The sequence below is a fragment of the Clarias gariepinus genome, chromosome 6 (assembly GCF_024256425.1).
Source record: "Clarias gariepinus isolate MV-2021 ecotype Netherlands chromosome 6, CGAR_prim_01v2, whole genome shotgun sequence".
NCBI classification, from domain to species: domain Eukaryota; kingdom Metazoa; phylum Chordata; class Actinopteri; order Siluriformes; family Clariidae; genus Clarias; species Clarias gariepinus.
Window position 1 is genome coordinate 1104827 of NC_071105.1, and position 15178 is coordinate 1120004.

The window sequence follows — 15178 nt, forward strand, 5'->3', positions numbered from 1 at the left end:
CTTGCTTTTGCTTTATTCATCGCACGCTCTGTACACACGCATATAGACACAAAATAATAGATGTTTTACAAGCACATATGTGGTCACAGTGTTATAGTGACAGTACATGCGTGCACGGATGTTGATTATACCATCCTCTCTACTGAAGCTCCTCTCACACTGCGGGCACTGATACAGCTTTTCTTCAATGTGAGTCTGCTGGTGTTTTTTAAAATAACTAATTTTACTGTAACTCTTCCCACAATGTGGACACTGATAAGATTGTCCGTGAGAGGTGTCAGTGTGGACAGAACCAGATGAACTTCTTTGCTGACTCGAGCTCTCTGTGCTTTCCAGAACTTTAAACTGGATTTCATCTAATGTCATCACAGTTGGAATTTCTGTGGAGTAAAATATAGAATGCAGACAACAGAATGAAGACAGGACAGTACTTACCAGCAACAAGTATTTCATTTGATTAGGCAAATCTACATTATTAAAACCACTGTGCTGTATCTGGGAAAGAAAAGAAAGCTGCTAGTAAGTTACAGCAAATTACCATACAACTGAACCTGTATGCCAATATGTTATACCAGTCGACAGTATACACTTTAATAATATTAATCATTAATAAATAAATTTTTATAATCTTAATCATTAATAAAGCCTCGTCTTCATAAAGTGACCTCAGTTTTGGTCAAACCTTTTAAAAAACATTTTTAGGCTCAAAAAAGAATCTACAATTAAATGTGATTATTCTGTGCACCAGACACTTATAAACATTTTGATATCCTCCTTAAACTCTAATGTTTGCGCAAATTCTACAATTAAACCTACAAGTAAAAACTTCTCAGACTGTGAGCAGAAGTGGATTTGTTTGTCTGAGTACCTGATGATATTTGGTGAGTACTGAAGATCTCTGTGGTTTCCAAGGTGTCATATTTAATCTCGTCGGAATTCATCGTTTAATTCTCTCGAAGATTTTGTGATCACATGATGCTCCTCATCAAAACAAGAAGCACATGCGTCATACATGATACTCAGTACTCGTAAACCAAGGCTTGCTCATTTTCCAAAGCAAATTATAAGAAATAACTGATCTAGTGATGCATTCTTTTTAGCAGTCTGCAATTTTCCTTACTCGGGAGGAAATCTCTGTGACAAGCTTGTAGCGCGGCCACATAAAGGGGCATTTTAAGTAGCAGGGAAAGGGTTACGGAGCTAATGCGGCTCACATGCGCAATGGAAAGTACTCGGGACGGAGAGATGAGACAGCGCGCTGCATTTGGTTTGAGAGAGAGAGAGATTGTTTGTAGTTACGGAGGATTACTTTCCATTACTGGATTAATCTTCATTGGACACATTCAGTACCCTTCTCGTTCCGTTTTCTCGTGCTCCCGGATTATACATCTTTTACCGGTGAGGCCGAGCCATCTCTCCCGTACACCATTTCATACTCACAATAACACGGACTTGGACTTTCATACATACGCACTCACACACACTCCTACATTCCACACATTATTTATATTTGTATATATTTTGTATATATTGGCTTATGGTGCACCTTGTTTGTTTGTATATATATATTTTTTTCACTTTAATACACTTTGGTTTGGTTGGATAATTGTTGTCACGTGTCTTGTCTTGCTCCGCGAAGATTGCGCAACATCGGAAGGGAATAATATTAGCCCGTATTTAGATCCTAGACCCCGTATTAGTGTAATTAGCTTAAAAATAAGATCTGAGCGTTACAAGCTGTTACTGTCTCATTAACTTAAAGAAAGAGACACAGACGAGACAGCTAAGAGAACACAATTACATCATCAGACATAAACTCAACTGAATCGATTTAGACATTTTATAACACATGTAACTATAAACACCTACCAGAAGTATTCACTTCTTGCATGTGATGTCACGGGCAGATGTCTCCATGATCCCACCTACTCCAGGATGGCAAAAGGGATGTTTCTTATTGGATGCCAGTACCAAAACCCACATTCACAACAAGTCACAGAAGCACTTTCAGCAGGAACACACATCTAATAACGTTAGTCATCTTAAACAACATGATGTCTCTGCAGTAATCGCTTCTAGATCGTTCTGAATTATCCTTGTGTTCACACAGCTAACACAAGTCTGAATCCCAAATCCCTTTCTAATCCCTGATTAAGGGCACTAATAATTATATTATTATTATAATTTATTTATTTTTATTAATATTTATTTTTATATTTATTTTTTTATGGTGTGTAAGGTGTCCTTGAGTGTCACGAAAGGCGCCTACAAATAAAATCTATTATTATTATTACTACTTCATGTGTGGAACAAGGGATTGTACATGCTACCTAGCGCACTAGCTTTCCATTTAGTATTCAACCCCAGAACAGTTAGGTAGCTATTAATTAGAGAGATTAAAACATCACTATTTGTTAATGTTACCTGCACATCAATTTATGAAGTATAGTCTCTTGCAATTAAAGCACCTCCTTTAATGACTAAATGAACTAAAGCTTACACCATCAGTAGCAAACGCCAAATCCAGAAGTAGTCACATCTTTTTACAGCATCTAAGAAAATCATGTTATGATAAATCAAACTTCTGCAAATAAACATCCTTATTACATTCTTCATTCATTTTTTAAATAAATTATTAAGTCTACCACAACACACTACATATAAAAATAAGCAGCAAAACAAAAGTCATCATTTGTTAGGTTACTGTTTTGTCTGACAAAGCATCAGATAATCTGTGAGATCATCAGGTAATTTGTGCCTTAATTATTTGGCTCTTAATTACACCTCAAACGTAATTACAGTATCAACAGAAATACACAGCAGTGTAATGTTGGTAATGGTGCTGTTGTGACAGACGTCATGGTGGTCACATAACTGTAAAAGATCAATATACACTTTTATATGAGAATCTTCAGCAGGGTTGTACCATCTGACAGTGGATTATTCCCGTATGACAACAACTGTCTTACTGAGCAAATCCCTCCCATTTATTTCCTTTTTACTGTGTTAGATTACAGCATTATGACATTTGTTCAGTCTCTTTGGCCATACTGGCACAATAGACGAAGTTCTAGCAAATGTTCATATACTTACTTATTTATTTACCTGCTACTGTTTTAAAACTGGAACCTAAAAACAGAAACAATCAGGACTGTATTCTCAAAATTTGTATGCAACTTATGTATGCATTTATGATAAAGAAAATCTATTCAAAGTATATTTGAACTGCCTCTGAATAGTTCATCTATTGGAATGAAATCAAAACTCTCCCTGCAGCTGCAGAATGAATGGTTTAGTCTAAGAACTTGTCCAGTTAGAATAAATCTAGCGCTCTCCTACACTTTCTGATGTGTACTGCACTGGGTCTGTGTTTGTAACCGCATGAACGAGTTTGTGTTGCTGAAAATTTCTTTGTGTCCTAAAATTTTTGCCACATTTTGAGCAGTTATAGGGTTTCTCGCCAGTGTGAAGGCGCCGGTGGTGCTGGAGAGCACCTCTTTGGTTAAAACTCTTCCCGCACTCTGAGCACTGATATGGCTTCTCTCCCGTGTGAATGCGCTCGTGTTTGAGGAGGTTGCCTCTCTCGGTGAAACTCTTCCCGCACTGAAAGCAGTGATATGGCTTTTCTCCTGTGTGAAGTCGCAGATGCTGTTGGAGAGTGCTCTTCTGAGTAAAACACTTCCCACAGTCGGGGCACCGGTAAGGCTTCTCTCCTTGGTGAATGCGCTGGTGTCGTGTGAGATTTCCACTAACGGTAAAACCCTTCCCACACTGCGAGCACTGGTACGGCTTCTCTCCTGTGTGAATGCGCTGGTGTTTATTGAGATCACCGCTCTCTGTAAAAGTCTTGCCACATTGTGAGCACTGATAGTGCTTCTCTCCGGTGTGAATGCGCTGGTGTTTTTGGAGAGTACTCTTCTGGGTAAAACACTTCCCACAGCTTGAACAGTGATAGGGTTTCTCTCCGGTGTGAATGCGCAGGTGTATGTGGAGAGCATCCTCTCGACTGAAGCTCCTCTCACACTGCGGGCACTGATACAGCTTTTCTTCAATGTGAGTCTGCTGGTGTTTTTTGAAATAACTCATTTTACTGTAACTCTTCCCACAGTGTGGACACTGATAAGTTTGTCCGTGAGAGGTGTCAGTGTGGACAGAACCAGATGAACTTCTTTGCTGACACGTGCTTTCCAGAACTTCAAACTGGATTTCATCTAATGTCATCAAAGTTGGAATTTCTGTGGAGTAAAATATAGAATGCAGACAACAGAATGAAGACAGGACAGTACTTACCAGCAACAAGTATTTCATTTGATTAAGCAAATCTACATTATTAAAACCACTGTGCTGTATCCAGGGAAAAAGTGCTACTAGGAAAGAAAAGAAAGCTGCTTGTGAGTTACAGCAAACTGAACTTCAATCCAACTGAACCTGCATGCCAATATGTTATACCAGTCGACAGTATACACTTTAATAACATCTTAATCATTAATAAAGCCTTGTCTTCATAAAGTGACCTTAGTTTTGGTCAAACCTCATTAAAAACATTTTTAGGCTCAAAAAAGTTTCTACAATTAAATGTGATTATTCTGTGCACCAGACACTTATTAACATTCTGATATCCTCCTTAAACTCTAATGTTTGCGCAAATTCTACTGACCGCTTGTCTTTATTCATAGCTAATAACTATATTTAATCAATCAAGGTCTTCAACCAAGAAGGTTTGGCAAAACAATTATACCCAAGAGTCCTCATGAGGATGGTACAAAGAATTTTTATACAGTATGTACAATGAAGTTGGGGGAAAATGTCACGTCCTTATATGAGGACATTCGGGTCTCTAGAGAATCTATTTTTCTGCAGATGCTGAGAGTGTGAAATCTTTGGGTATTAATCCTGAAGTAGTGGTCCAATACCTACTAGACCACATTTCAGGCACCTGTATGAATGAAATCTTTTTTTTTTTTTGACCAGGAAGTGTACACTGTCATATACCCATATACTTTTTATTCTGGTTCCTCACAATGGCTCTTTCTTATGGCTTTCTCTAACCCTACAAGTAAAAACTTCTCAGACTGTGAGCAGGAGTGGATTTGTTTGTCTGTGAGTACCTGATGATATTTGGTGAGTACTGGAGATCTCTCTGGTTTCCAAGGTGTCATATTCAATCTCGTCAGAATTCATCTTGTTTGATTCTCTTGAAGATTTTGCCACAGTAAATTTAAGACATGTTGTAAAGAGCACAGCCGGAGGAGACGGGACAACTCATACCTTCATCAGAAAGAAGCATAAATGGCGAATGGTTAAATATAAACAAGAACAAGGTTTCATTTTTTTCATTTAGACCTCCACAGCAGCAGTATCCTATTGAAAAGTTTTTTTTTTTTATTAAGTGAACAACCACTTAAACTCAAATGGATATCTAGACATTGTTCAATCTGGTTTCCGAGCGCATCACAGTACAGAGACGGCGCTCAAAAAGATAATAAATGATATTTGTTTAAATTCTGACTCTGGCAAAATATCAGTGTTGGTACTGCTAGATCTTAACGCAGAGTCAAAACAAAAAATCAAGTCAAGAATCTTGGGGTGATTCTGAAGACAGATCTTGGTTTTAGTAGTCATGTCAAAGCAGTAACTAAATTAGCATACTATCATCTTTAAAACATTGCAAGAATTAGATGTTTTGTTTTCAGTCAAGACTTGGAGAACCTTGTCCATGCCTTTATCACCAGCAGGGTGGATTATTGTAATGGTCTCAAACAAAAAGTGAACAAAAATATCTTGTTTTTCATGTCTTATCATAAACTAATTATAAGTGTTAAAGAGACTCTTAATAAATAAAATGTTACAAAGTGTGTGCAATTGTAAAGTGTAAACACTGAACACTAAAGCAAACTTTGAGGTAGATCAACATCTGTAAGATGTCAATAACAACAATACACAGTAAACCTCAAACTCTTGTAAACAAAACAAATTATAATAATAAATGAGTTTTTCAGTAAAGGAACCAACCATCATTATTCACACATATACTGTACCTGTATATTGAAACATGACAAATTGTGAGCAAGAAAGACAACTCAGCTAGGGTTTGCGCAATAAATTCACCAGTGGGGTTTCCGTGAAAATTTGCGGTTTCCAACCGGTTTTAGATTCCAGTTGTCACTGAAATGTACGGCGATGTACGAAAAAATAACGGAGAAAATGACGGATAAAGCAATAAAGTGCTGAGGTTTTAGTCTTTATAAAATACTAAGTTTTAGTATTTCTTTGGCAATTTAGGACATGATCGCGTAGGTTACATCATTGTATCGCTTGGAGGATTTTTCATAAGGCATTGTTGCCGAGTATCTCCATCGCACACGCAAGTTGCTTGTGTTTCCATACTTGGCCGAAAAACAAATTTTTATTTTTTATTTTTTGCGAAGCTTACACACAACCTTGTTCTGATGTTGATCAGAAGAAAAGAAACCAAAAAAACTGGTGAGCTGATGCATCTTTTTTGAATCACAATCTCCTCCCTGCTGCGTGGCACAGCACTCATTTTCGCGTGTGTTGAGTGATGAACATGAGTTGGTGATGACACTTGATGATGCTTGATGAGCTTATTGGCTGTTTCCTGGTCACTCTTTTATTTTTATTCTAAATCAAATTTAAAAGTCTGTATGAAATGTGCTATACAAATAAACTTGCCTTGCCTATTTGATCCACATCTGATAACTGTCTGCCTTGCACTACTCCCAAGCAGACTCCTTTTACTGGAGCGTCTCCCCTTTTTAGTGGCACAAGGACACACACACATCTATCTGAGAGTTTCTGTGGGAATCAATGGTGTAAAACGTTTATGAGGTTTATCTGAAAATGATGTGGGACGAGAAGGCCTGGCTTGCAATCTCCATTCCAGCCTGGTCTGTGTTCAACCTGGTCAAGTTCTTCCACACTGAAGTCATCATACCATGTATTTGCTTGTCCTTGCGTTGTGCACTGGGACACAGACATGTTGGAATAGAAAAGGCCCATCAACAAACTGTTACCACAAAGTTGGTAGTATAACATTGTCTAAGAAATCTTGGTATGCTAAAGCATTAAGATTGTCCTTTTTGGACAATTGTTTTTGGATAGTTTTTGTGAAGTACAATGCAGTTGTATTTAAATATGATTCTGTAACGTTGTTTATTGTAAAAAATAAATAACTGCAGTTTCTGGGATAAAAACTGCAATTTTGTGAAGTACTATTTATTCAGTACTAATTCAGTTAAATGAAGTTGGAATGCAGTTGTATTACAATATGATTCTGTAGCATTATAGTTATTTCATTGTATTGTTATAGTTATTCTTTTGTAAGAGTGGGGATAAAGGTCCTGATTGAAACATCTGAATTTAATAATTAACAGGTAGGGTGATAACTTTTGTCCATAACCTGTGTATATATGATATGATATTTAAGTAAGTAAATAGGTTTACACTGACATGTATAAGCAACATGTCCTTATAAACTTCAACAAAGTTTATCTAAAAAACTGAGAAGACTACGTCAGTGAGAAATTTTGTGTTTTACAGGACATACCGGAGAATTAATCGTTTTTCTCCAATGCAGCATATATTAATATTAATAATAATAATAAAAAATAATAATAAACGTATAAAGAATTATTCCAAACCAATTTTTCCAAATTAACTGCAAAAAGTACTGATTGTACATCTAGTGCCCTACAAAGTGTGTGAATTAAACAGGACTATGTTCTAGTGCCCTACAGAGTGTGTGAATTAAACAGGACTATGTTCTAGTGCCCTACAGAGTGTGTGAGGTAAACAGCACTATGTTCTAGTGCCCTACAGTGTGTGTGAGGTAAACAGGACTATGTTCTAGTGCCCTACAGTGTGTGTGAGGTAAACAGGACTATGTTCTAGTGCCCTATGTTCTAGTGCCCTACCGAGTGTGTGAGTTAAACAGGACTATGTTCTAGTGCCCTACAGAGTGTGTGAGGTAAACAGCACTATTTTCTATGTAATTAGCATCAATTTAATAATTAACCAGTCAATAATTAGTTGGAGTGTCTCACCCGGGCTGTGTCTCAAGTGTATATCTAGTGCCCTACAGAGTGTGTGAGGTAAACAGCACTATGTTCTAGTGCCCTACAGAGTGTGTGTGAGGTAAACAGCACTATGTTCTAGTGCCCTACAGAGTGTGTGAGGTAAACAGCACTATGTTCTAGTGCCCTACAGAGTGTGTGTGGTAAACAGCACTATGTTCCAGCCTGTGTAGCGCACTAGCATAGGAAGTAGAAGCCCATTTAGGACTGAGCCACTGTTAGCCGAGTGTAACTTACCTTGAGCTTTACAGCAGAACGCAGTTAACCACCTCAAATACACCCACAACGGATCAGATGGAACTGTGGGGGTAAAACCCTGTCAGAAATATTGGAATGTAAAGATGATTAGTAGAGTCGGAGAGCTCAGCTCATCAATCAGCAACACTGCAGCACGGCTTCTTCTGCTTCTGGGAATGTGTGGAGGAACGAGACCGAAACGCTCACAGCGACACCTACTGGAGGATCAGGGCACACATTGTACAGAAACACTTACTCTGACGCGAGCTCCAGGTGTAATATACAGTCGTACCTCGGCATATGAATTTAATGGTGCGATCTTAAGGTAAAATTCTGTATGTGAGTGTATGTAAGTGCAGATAATCCGTTCCAGCCACCCAAATATATTACAGATATTACCAATTTCCAACACTATAATTGCAAACAAAAACAATTTAAACATTTAGAAAAGACATGTAAATATGACATAAATAAACATTAATCCTCACTTATATATGTAAACTCGTTTCGCTTTCCACTGATGCAAACACGTTTTGAACGGCTCCCACAACTCAGTTCGGCTCAGTCACTCGTATCATGAAAATGCTTCATTTGTCGAGGCACATTTCTTGCAAAATGTCAGTTCTTAAAGCGGGGGTTTGTATACTGAGGTACCACAGTACATGATTATTGTATAACTGATGCAGCATGATGTGTTGCTTTTGGAGATCTTTAAATTTGCAACTTGTACATGCAACTTTGGGATTAAAATTAATGTTCAACTTCAGTTGTTCAATTTCCATTTTAAGTTTGTGGTACTACTATTGAGATTTCTTTTACTTAGGCATTTGGATAATTCATGAAAATCATCATTGAAATTAAAGTCCATCTGTACTGTCCAGCTGTCAGAATTGGCTAGTCAAAATGCATTCCAATCCATTTTGATTTTTATTTCAAAGACTGTTACGGACATAAGGGAACAGGGCAGTGGTGGCTCAAAGGGCTAAGGCACCGAGTTACTGATCAGAAGATCGGCGGTTCGTTCCCCAGCCCCACCAGGTTGCCACTGTGGGGCCCTTGAGCGAGGCCCTTAACCCTATCTGGACCAGGGGCGCTGCATCATGGCTTACCCTGCGCTCTGACCCCAGCTACGTTGGGATATGCGAAGAAGGAATTTCACTGTGCTGTAATGTATATGTGACAAATAAAGGCTTAACTTGTAACATGATTTGTGCTGTGCGTGTACCAATGAAATTACACAGCAGACAAGTAAAAGTAATTATTTCCTGGAGAAAACAGTCCCAAACTTTAATACTTAGGATACTTAAAATTAAGGTGCTTACTTTTATATACTATATTATTTTTGTTAGTACTAGTAATATAATGTGTTACTTTTCAACATAGTAATGCATGTCTTTTTTAGTTTCAAGTGACCAAATCCGCGCACAGCTCTTTAGTGGTGAAGTGCATTGAAGAATCCAAACACTCGTGTACTGTAAATAAAATATCATTAGTAATACTTCTACATCAAATTTAAATGGAATAATTAAAGTTGAATTTCAATCCCAAATTTGCATGGACAAGTTAGAAATTTAAATTTGTACCTATACTACCTGTGTATTATGAAATTTCAATAGTAGTACACCAAACTGGAAATGTAAATAGAATAACTTCGAATTTTGAGGCCATAAAGATCACTCCTTAAGATCACAAAACTCTGGACTTCTGGTAGTTCCCAGAATTTCAAAATCTACAAAAGGGGGTAGGGCTTTTTCATATTTAGCTCCAAAACTTTGGAATAGCCTTCCAGACAGTGTTCGGGGCTCAGACACAATTTCCCAGTTTAAAAGTAGACTCAAGACGCATCTCTTTAATCTGGCATACGCGTAACTCATCCCATAACTTCATACTTCAGGACATCTTTTCTGAATGGCAACTACGCTAATTCTCTCCATCTGTTCTGTACTTTTCTACCCATCCTGAGGCATCTGGAGATTGTACCAGCTTCAGTAGATAAAGGCCAACCCTGTAAAGATCCTGAGGCATCCAGAGAAGGACCAGCTCCAGCTGAATTCTGCCTTATTATGATTGGAGCTACACATCCTGCTCCTGTGCTCCCAGTGATCCAGATCCCATCTGCCCTCTGCACCTACTGACTCATCCCTATGTTAAACTGGACTTCATGTTAATTTAAATAATTTCTGTTTATATTGTACTCTCAGCTGCATAACACACATGGTGTTATATTATCTCTATCTGTTATCACCCAGATGAGGATGGGTTCCCTGTTGAGTCTGGTTCCTCTCAAGGTTTCTTCCTATTGCCATCTCAGGGAGTTTTTCCTTGCCACTGTCGCCGTCACCGTTGGCTTGCTCATCAGAGAAATTTCATTCATTCATCTCGTTATTATCTAGAGACACTTTTCTCACACATACACAATTTATTATTATTATTATTATTATTATTATTTTTTTTTGTGAATTTCTTTCATCTTTGTGAAGCTGCTTTGAGACAATGACCATTGGTAAAAGCGCTATATAAATAAAATTGAATTGAAAAAATTGAAATTGAATAAATTCATGTACAAGTTCCAAATATACTTCCCACTTTAGCATTACATTGCCATTTTTATATTACATTTTAATTTGGATACAGAAAAACTTACATGCAACTAACATGTTGGTATGGAATGGCCAAAGATTCCCCCCAAATAAGACCTAATATGACCCAATCAACAAAGTAACTTTGTCAATATGACCTAAATAATTTCAATACTCAGTTTCTAATAACAGATAATGACAGAAAACACAGCTTTAACTATCAGAGTTGAAAACAATGGAGTATGTTATATCTGGGTAAAAATCTGGTAGTGGCAGGTGCAGGGAACAAACTCACATTTCAGTCATCATTGCAAGCAACTTTACTCTTATTACATGTCCAATTTACTTTAATTGGAAAACAAAAACATAAACACATAAAAATACACATGGCTTTAAATGTAATGACCCAAATCATCTTTTTGAGTCTATGAAATTGTCTAAAAATAATATTAGCTAGAATAAACCTAAGTAACCCCCGCTCTTTCTGAAGAGGACTGCAGCATGTCTTCATTTGTGACTGCGTGAATGCGTTTGTGTCGCTGAAAACTTCTTTGGTTCTTAAAACCTTTGCCGCACTCTGCACAGTACAGCTTGTCTCCAGCGTGAACGCGCTGGTGTTGCAGAAGATTCCCCCTGTCGGTAAAACTCCTCCCACAGTCTAAGCACTGATATGGTTTCTCTCCTGTGTGAACACGCTGGTGTTTTATGAGATGACTGCTCTCTGTGAAACTCTTCCAGCACTGTGAGCAGACATACGGCTTCTCTCCTGTATGAATTCTCTGGTGTTTAATGAGATTATTCCTCTTAGTGAAACCCTTCCCGCACTCTGAGCACTGATGCGGCTTCTCTCCTGTGTGAATCATCCGGTGTTCTTGGAAAATTCCCCTTTGGGTAAAACTCTTACCGCAGTCCACACACTGATATGGCTTCTCTCCTGTGTGGATTAGTTTGTGTATTAGTAGATTACCTCTTTGTGTAAAACTCATGCCACACTCTGAGCACGGATACGGACGGTCTCCTGTGTGAATGCGCTGGTGTTTTATTAAAGAGCTCCTTTGTGTAAAACTCTTGCCGCACTCTGAGCACTGATGAGGCTTTTCTCCTGTGTGAACGCGATGGTGGTGTTGGAGACTGCTCAGGATGGTGAAACTCCGCCCACACTCTGCACAGTGATAGGGTTTCTCTCCGGTGTGAATGCGTTGGTGTACTTTAAGAGAGTGGTTCTGTTTGAAGCTCTTGCCGCAGTTCGGGCACTGATACAGCTTTCGTTGTGTCTGAACACACTGGTGCTTTTTAAGGTTCCCCATTTTACTGTAACTCTTCCCACAACATGGACAATGATGATGATGATGATGTTTGTCCACTTTTCTGACAGAGGTGTTAGCATTAACAGGATCAGATGAACTTCTGTGACTACTGGGGCTCTCTGTGGGTTCCAGAATCTCAAATTTAACCTCATGTGACCTCATCGTGGCTGGAACTCCTAAGGAGAAATACAGGTATAAAATATAAAAGAAAGCAGACTATGGATTCCGATTTCTGGTTGAAAATAAGTGCCTTAAAATTGTATATCCCAAAAACCCAAGTTTATGGTCCATAGACTCTTGCTTTAGTGTTTTATCACACCCAGATCCTGCTGACGTGTTATATCATAGGACACATTTGTTAAATTACGGCACACATTTGTAGAACAGTATGGAATTAAAACCCACTATTTGGTGTTCTTTTTTAAATCTGGTTCCCCTCAAGGGTTTCTGTGAGAGTTTTTGGTGTGGGAAGTACCTGATGATATTTGGTGAGTACTGGAGATCTCTGTAGGTTCCAAACTCTCACATTTAATCTCAAGATTCATCCCAGCTGAATCTCTCAATGATTTTAAATAAATTTAGGACTTGTAGGAAAGAGGACAGTATGAGGAGACTGGACAACTCATACCTGCATTAGAAAGAAGAATAAATGGATAATTGTACAGCTGTACAAAGAACATCGGCCTTAAACTGTTTCAGTAATGAAGTTTAAAATATCAAGTAAAACTTAAAAACTTAAAGCCAGAAAATTTTATAAATAATGATTCTTGTATAAATAAGAGAGAGGTTTTGTCTGGACATTGGTCGGAATTTACCCAAAACCACTCATCTATACCGCTTTATCCTATATTCAGAGTTGCGGGGGACCTGGAGCTTATCCCAGGAGACTTAGGCACGAGACGTGGTACACCCTGGACAGAGTGCCAATCCATAGCAGGGCGCACACATGTATACACTCACACACTCATTTATACACTACGGACAATTTGGAAATGCCAGTTAACCTAATCTGCAGGACTTTGGACTGTGGGAAAAAAACGGAGTGCCTAGAGGAAAGCCATCAAGCACAGGGAGAATATGCAAACTTTATGCACACGGGTCAATGACGTGACCCCCCCTTTTTCTGTCTGGGTTAATTTTATTTTGCAGAAAAAAACTAAAAAAAACATAAAAATTTCTCATCTACTTGTTATACCTTCTTTACCTACTAAACCACTCTAACTTCTTCAAATTTTTAAGTTTTTCATCACTTTTCTGCTATCCGAAGTGCCAAAACACCATATGGGGCGACCGTCCGGCCTTGACTTTAGTTAGGACAACTGGTTTAAAAACACTTTAAATCAACTTAAATATATCCCTTTTCCTAGTTGGCATAATTTTAAACATGTTTTACATCCATTGACAAAACTATAAAGCATTTGCTTATATATTTCTATCATGATATACAAACGAATGTTGTCTGAATTATGTTGATTCTATCCATTTCATCCGGGGCGACCATCAACAAACCACAATTTTGGGACCTTTATTTTAAAAAACATCTCAAGGATGGGATACTGCATCAGCCAGACACAAGTGAAGACCCCCTGGAAACAACTGTATAGTAAATCAGTCTCTCATATAGTAAAAAAAAGCTGTTTTTTAACTGCTGTAATGTCGTAGGCACTTTTAGTCTGAAAAGTGGGGCGACCACCCCAAAACTGTGAATTATAATTTTTTTCCACAAATCTATATTTTGATGATAAATTTGATAGTGCTTTGTCACTAGAAGAAACTAGTTTGGTTTCTGAGGCTAACCGTTAGCCTGTTATACTTGAGTGAACTTGAAAACATCATATGGGGCGACCGAGTATCATGTGGGGCGATCACTGCTAAATGTTTTAAATGATAGATATATGTCCTATATTTGTAGTTTTCATATTCTATACATCAATTATATACATAGAGTTAATTGTTTAAGTATAATTATTTGTATATTTTATTTTATTTTTCTAAATTCAGCCATTTTCCATTCCTTTTATAGGGATAAACATTTATTTTAACTGGATAATGAAGGAGACTCTGATATTATAGAATAAACTTGTGAAATAATGGTTTTCATAAAATGAAAGGGCAGTTTATCTTTCTTCATCAGTTTATCTACTTACTGATACGAGTTCAACTAGTCTTAATGATACATAAAAATGTGAATTCTGAGATATATTACGGTCGCCCCAGATGACTTTTTTAAGGCTGTGTTTCATTAACTTAAGTGTAAAAACACTAAAATGACAATTTTTTTACTTTTCTTTATAAAGGCATGTGTACACTACATTCCAAGTGTTTAGAAAATGGCTAAACATATCCATATTTTTGGTATTTTAAAATTGGCCTATTAAAAAGTCTTATCCGTCAGTGACCCACATATAGATGGGAATCGAGTTTGGCCGGAAAACTATCCCGGACCCTGGAGGTGCAAAGCGACAGTGCTAATCACTACACCACTGTGCTGCCGACCCGAAACCAGTCTCAGAAAAAATTTTGTCTGTATGTCTGATTTTGTCACAGCATCATGCAATACTAGCTTAACACTATTTAATGAATCTTTGTCAGTCCTTCGGTATTTGTCTGAAGTTAAACCTGCGCCATAAAATAAATCAAAGTGTTGAGTAGAGGGGACATTATGAGCAGTTTTGTGCTAGATGTTTTGAAGGTAAACACCGCTTTTTCCCCTCTAGGTAAATGTGGCTTTACACGTAACTCAACAGAGCCAATCAACGTGATAGTTTACAGTAGAACCTTGGATTGCGAGGATAATCCAGAAGTGTGCTTGTATATTAAAACACTTGTATATTAAAGCAGATTTCCGCCATTCTGCCTGGACGAAAGCCATCAAGCACAGGGAGAATACGCATGCATGAAAACTTTATGCACACATAGATGGGAATCGATTATAAAACCTGAACCTTCAAAGATGAATGGA

At 37.8% G+C, this 15178-nt stretch overlaps 1 protein-coding gene across 1 annotated transcript in view; it reads right to left on the minus strand.

Moving 5' to 3' along the window:
* Positions 1-2459: 2459 nt before the first annotated feature.
* LOC128526362 (zinc finger protein 850-like) overlaps positions 2460-15178 on the minus strand; it is a 46054-nt gene continuing 33335 nt past the window's right edge. The window contains exons 6-8 of the mRNA XM_053498153.1: positions 11383-12162; positions 5109-5262; positions 2460-4235 (exon numbers count right to left, since the gene is read on the minus strand). Coding sequence (XP_053354128.1) covers positions 3325-4235; positions 5109-5262; positions 11383-12162 — 1845 coding nt within the window. The 3' untranslated portion in view covers positions 2460-3324. The remainder of the gene's footprint in view (positions 4236-5108; positions 5263-11382; positions 12163-15178) is intronic.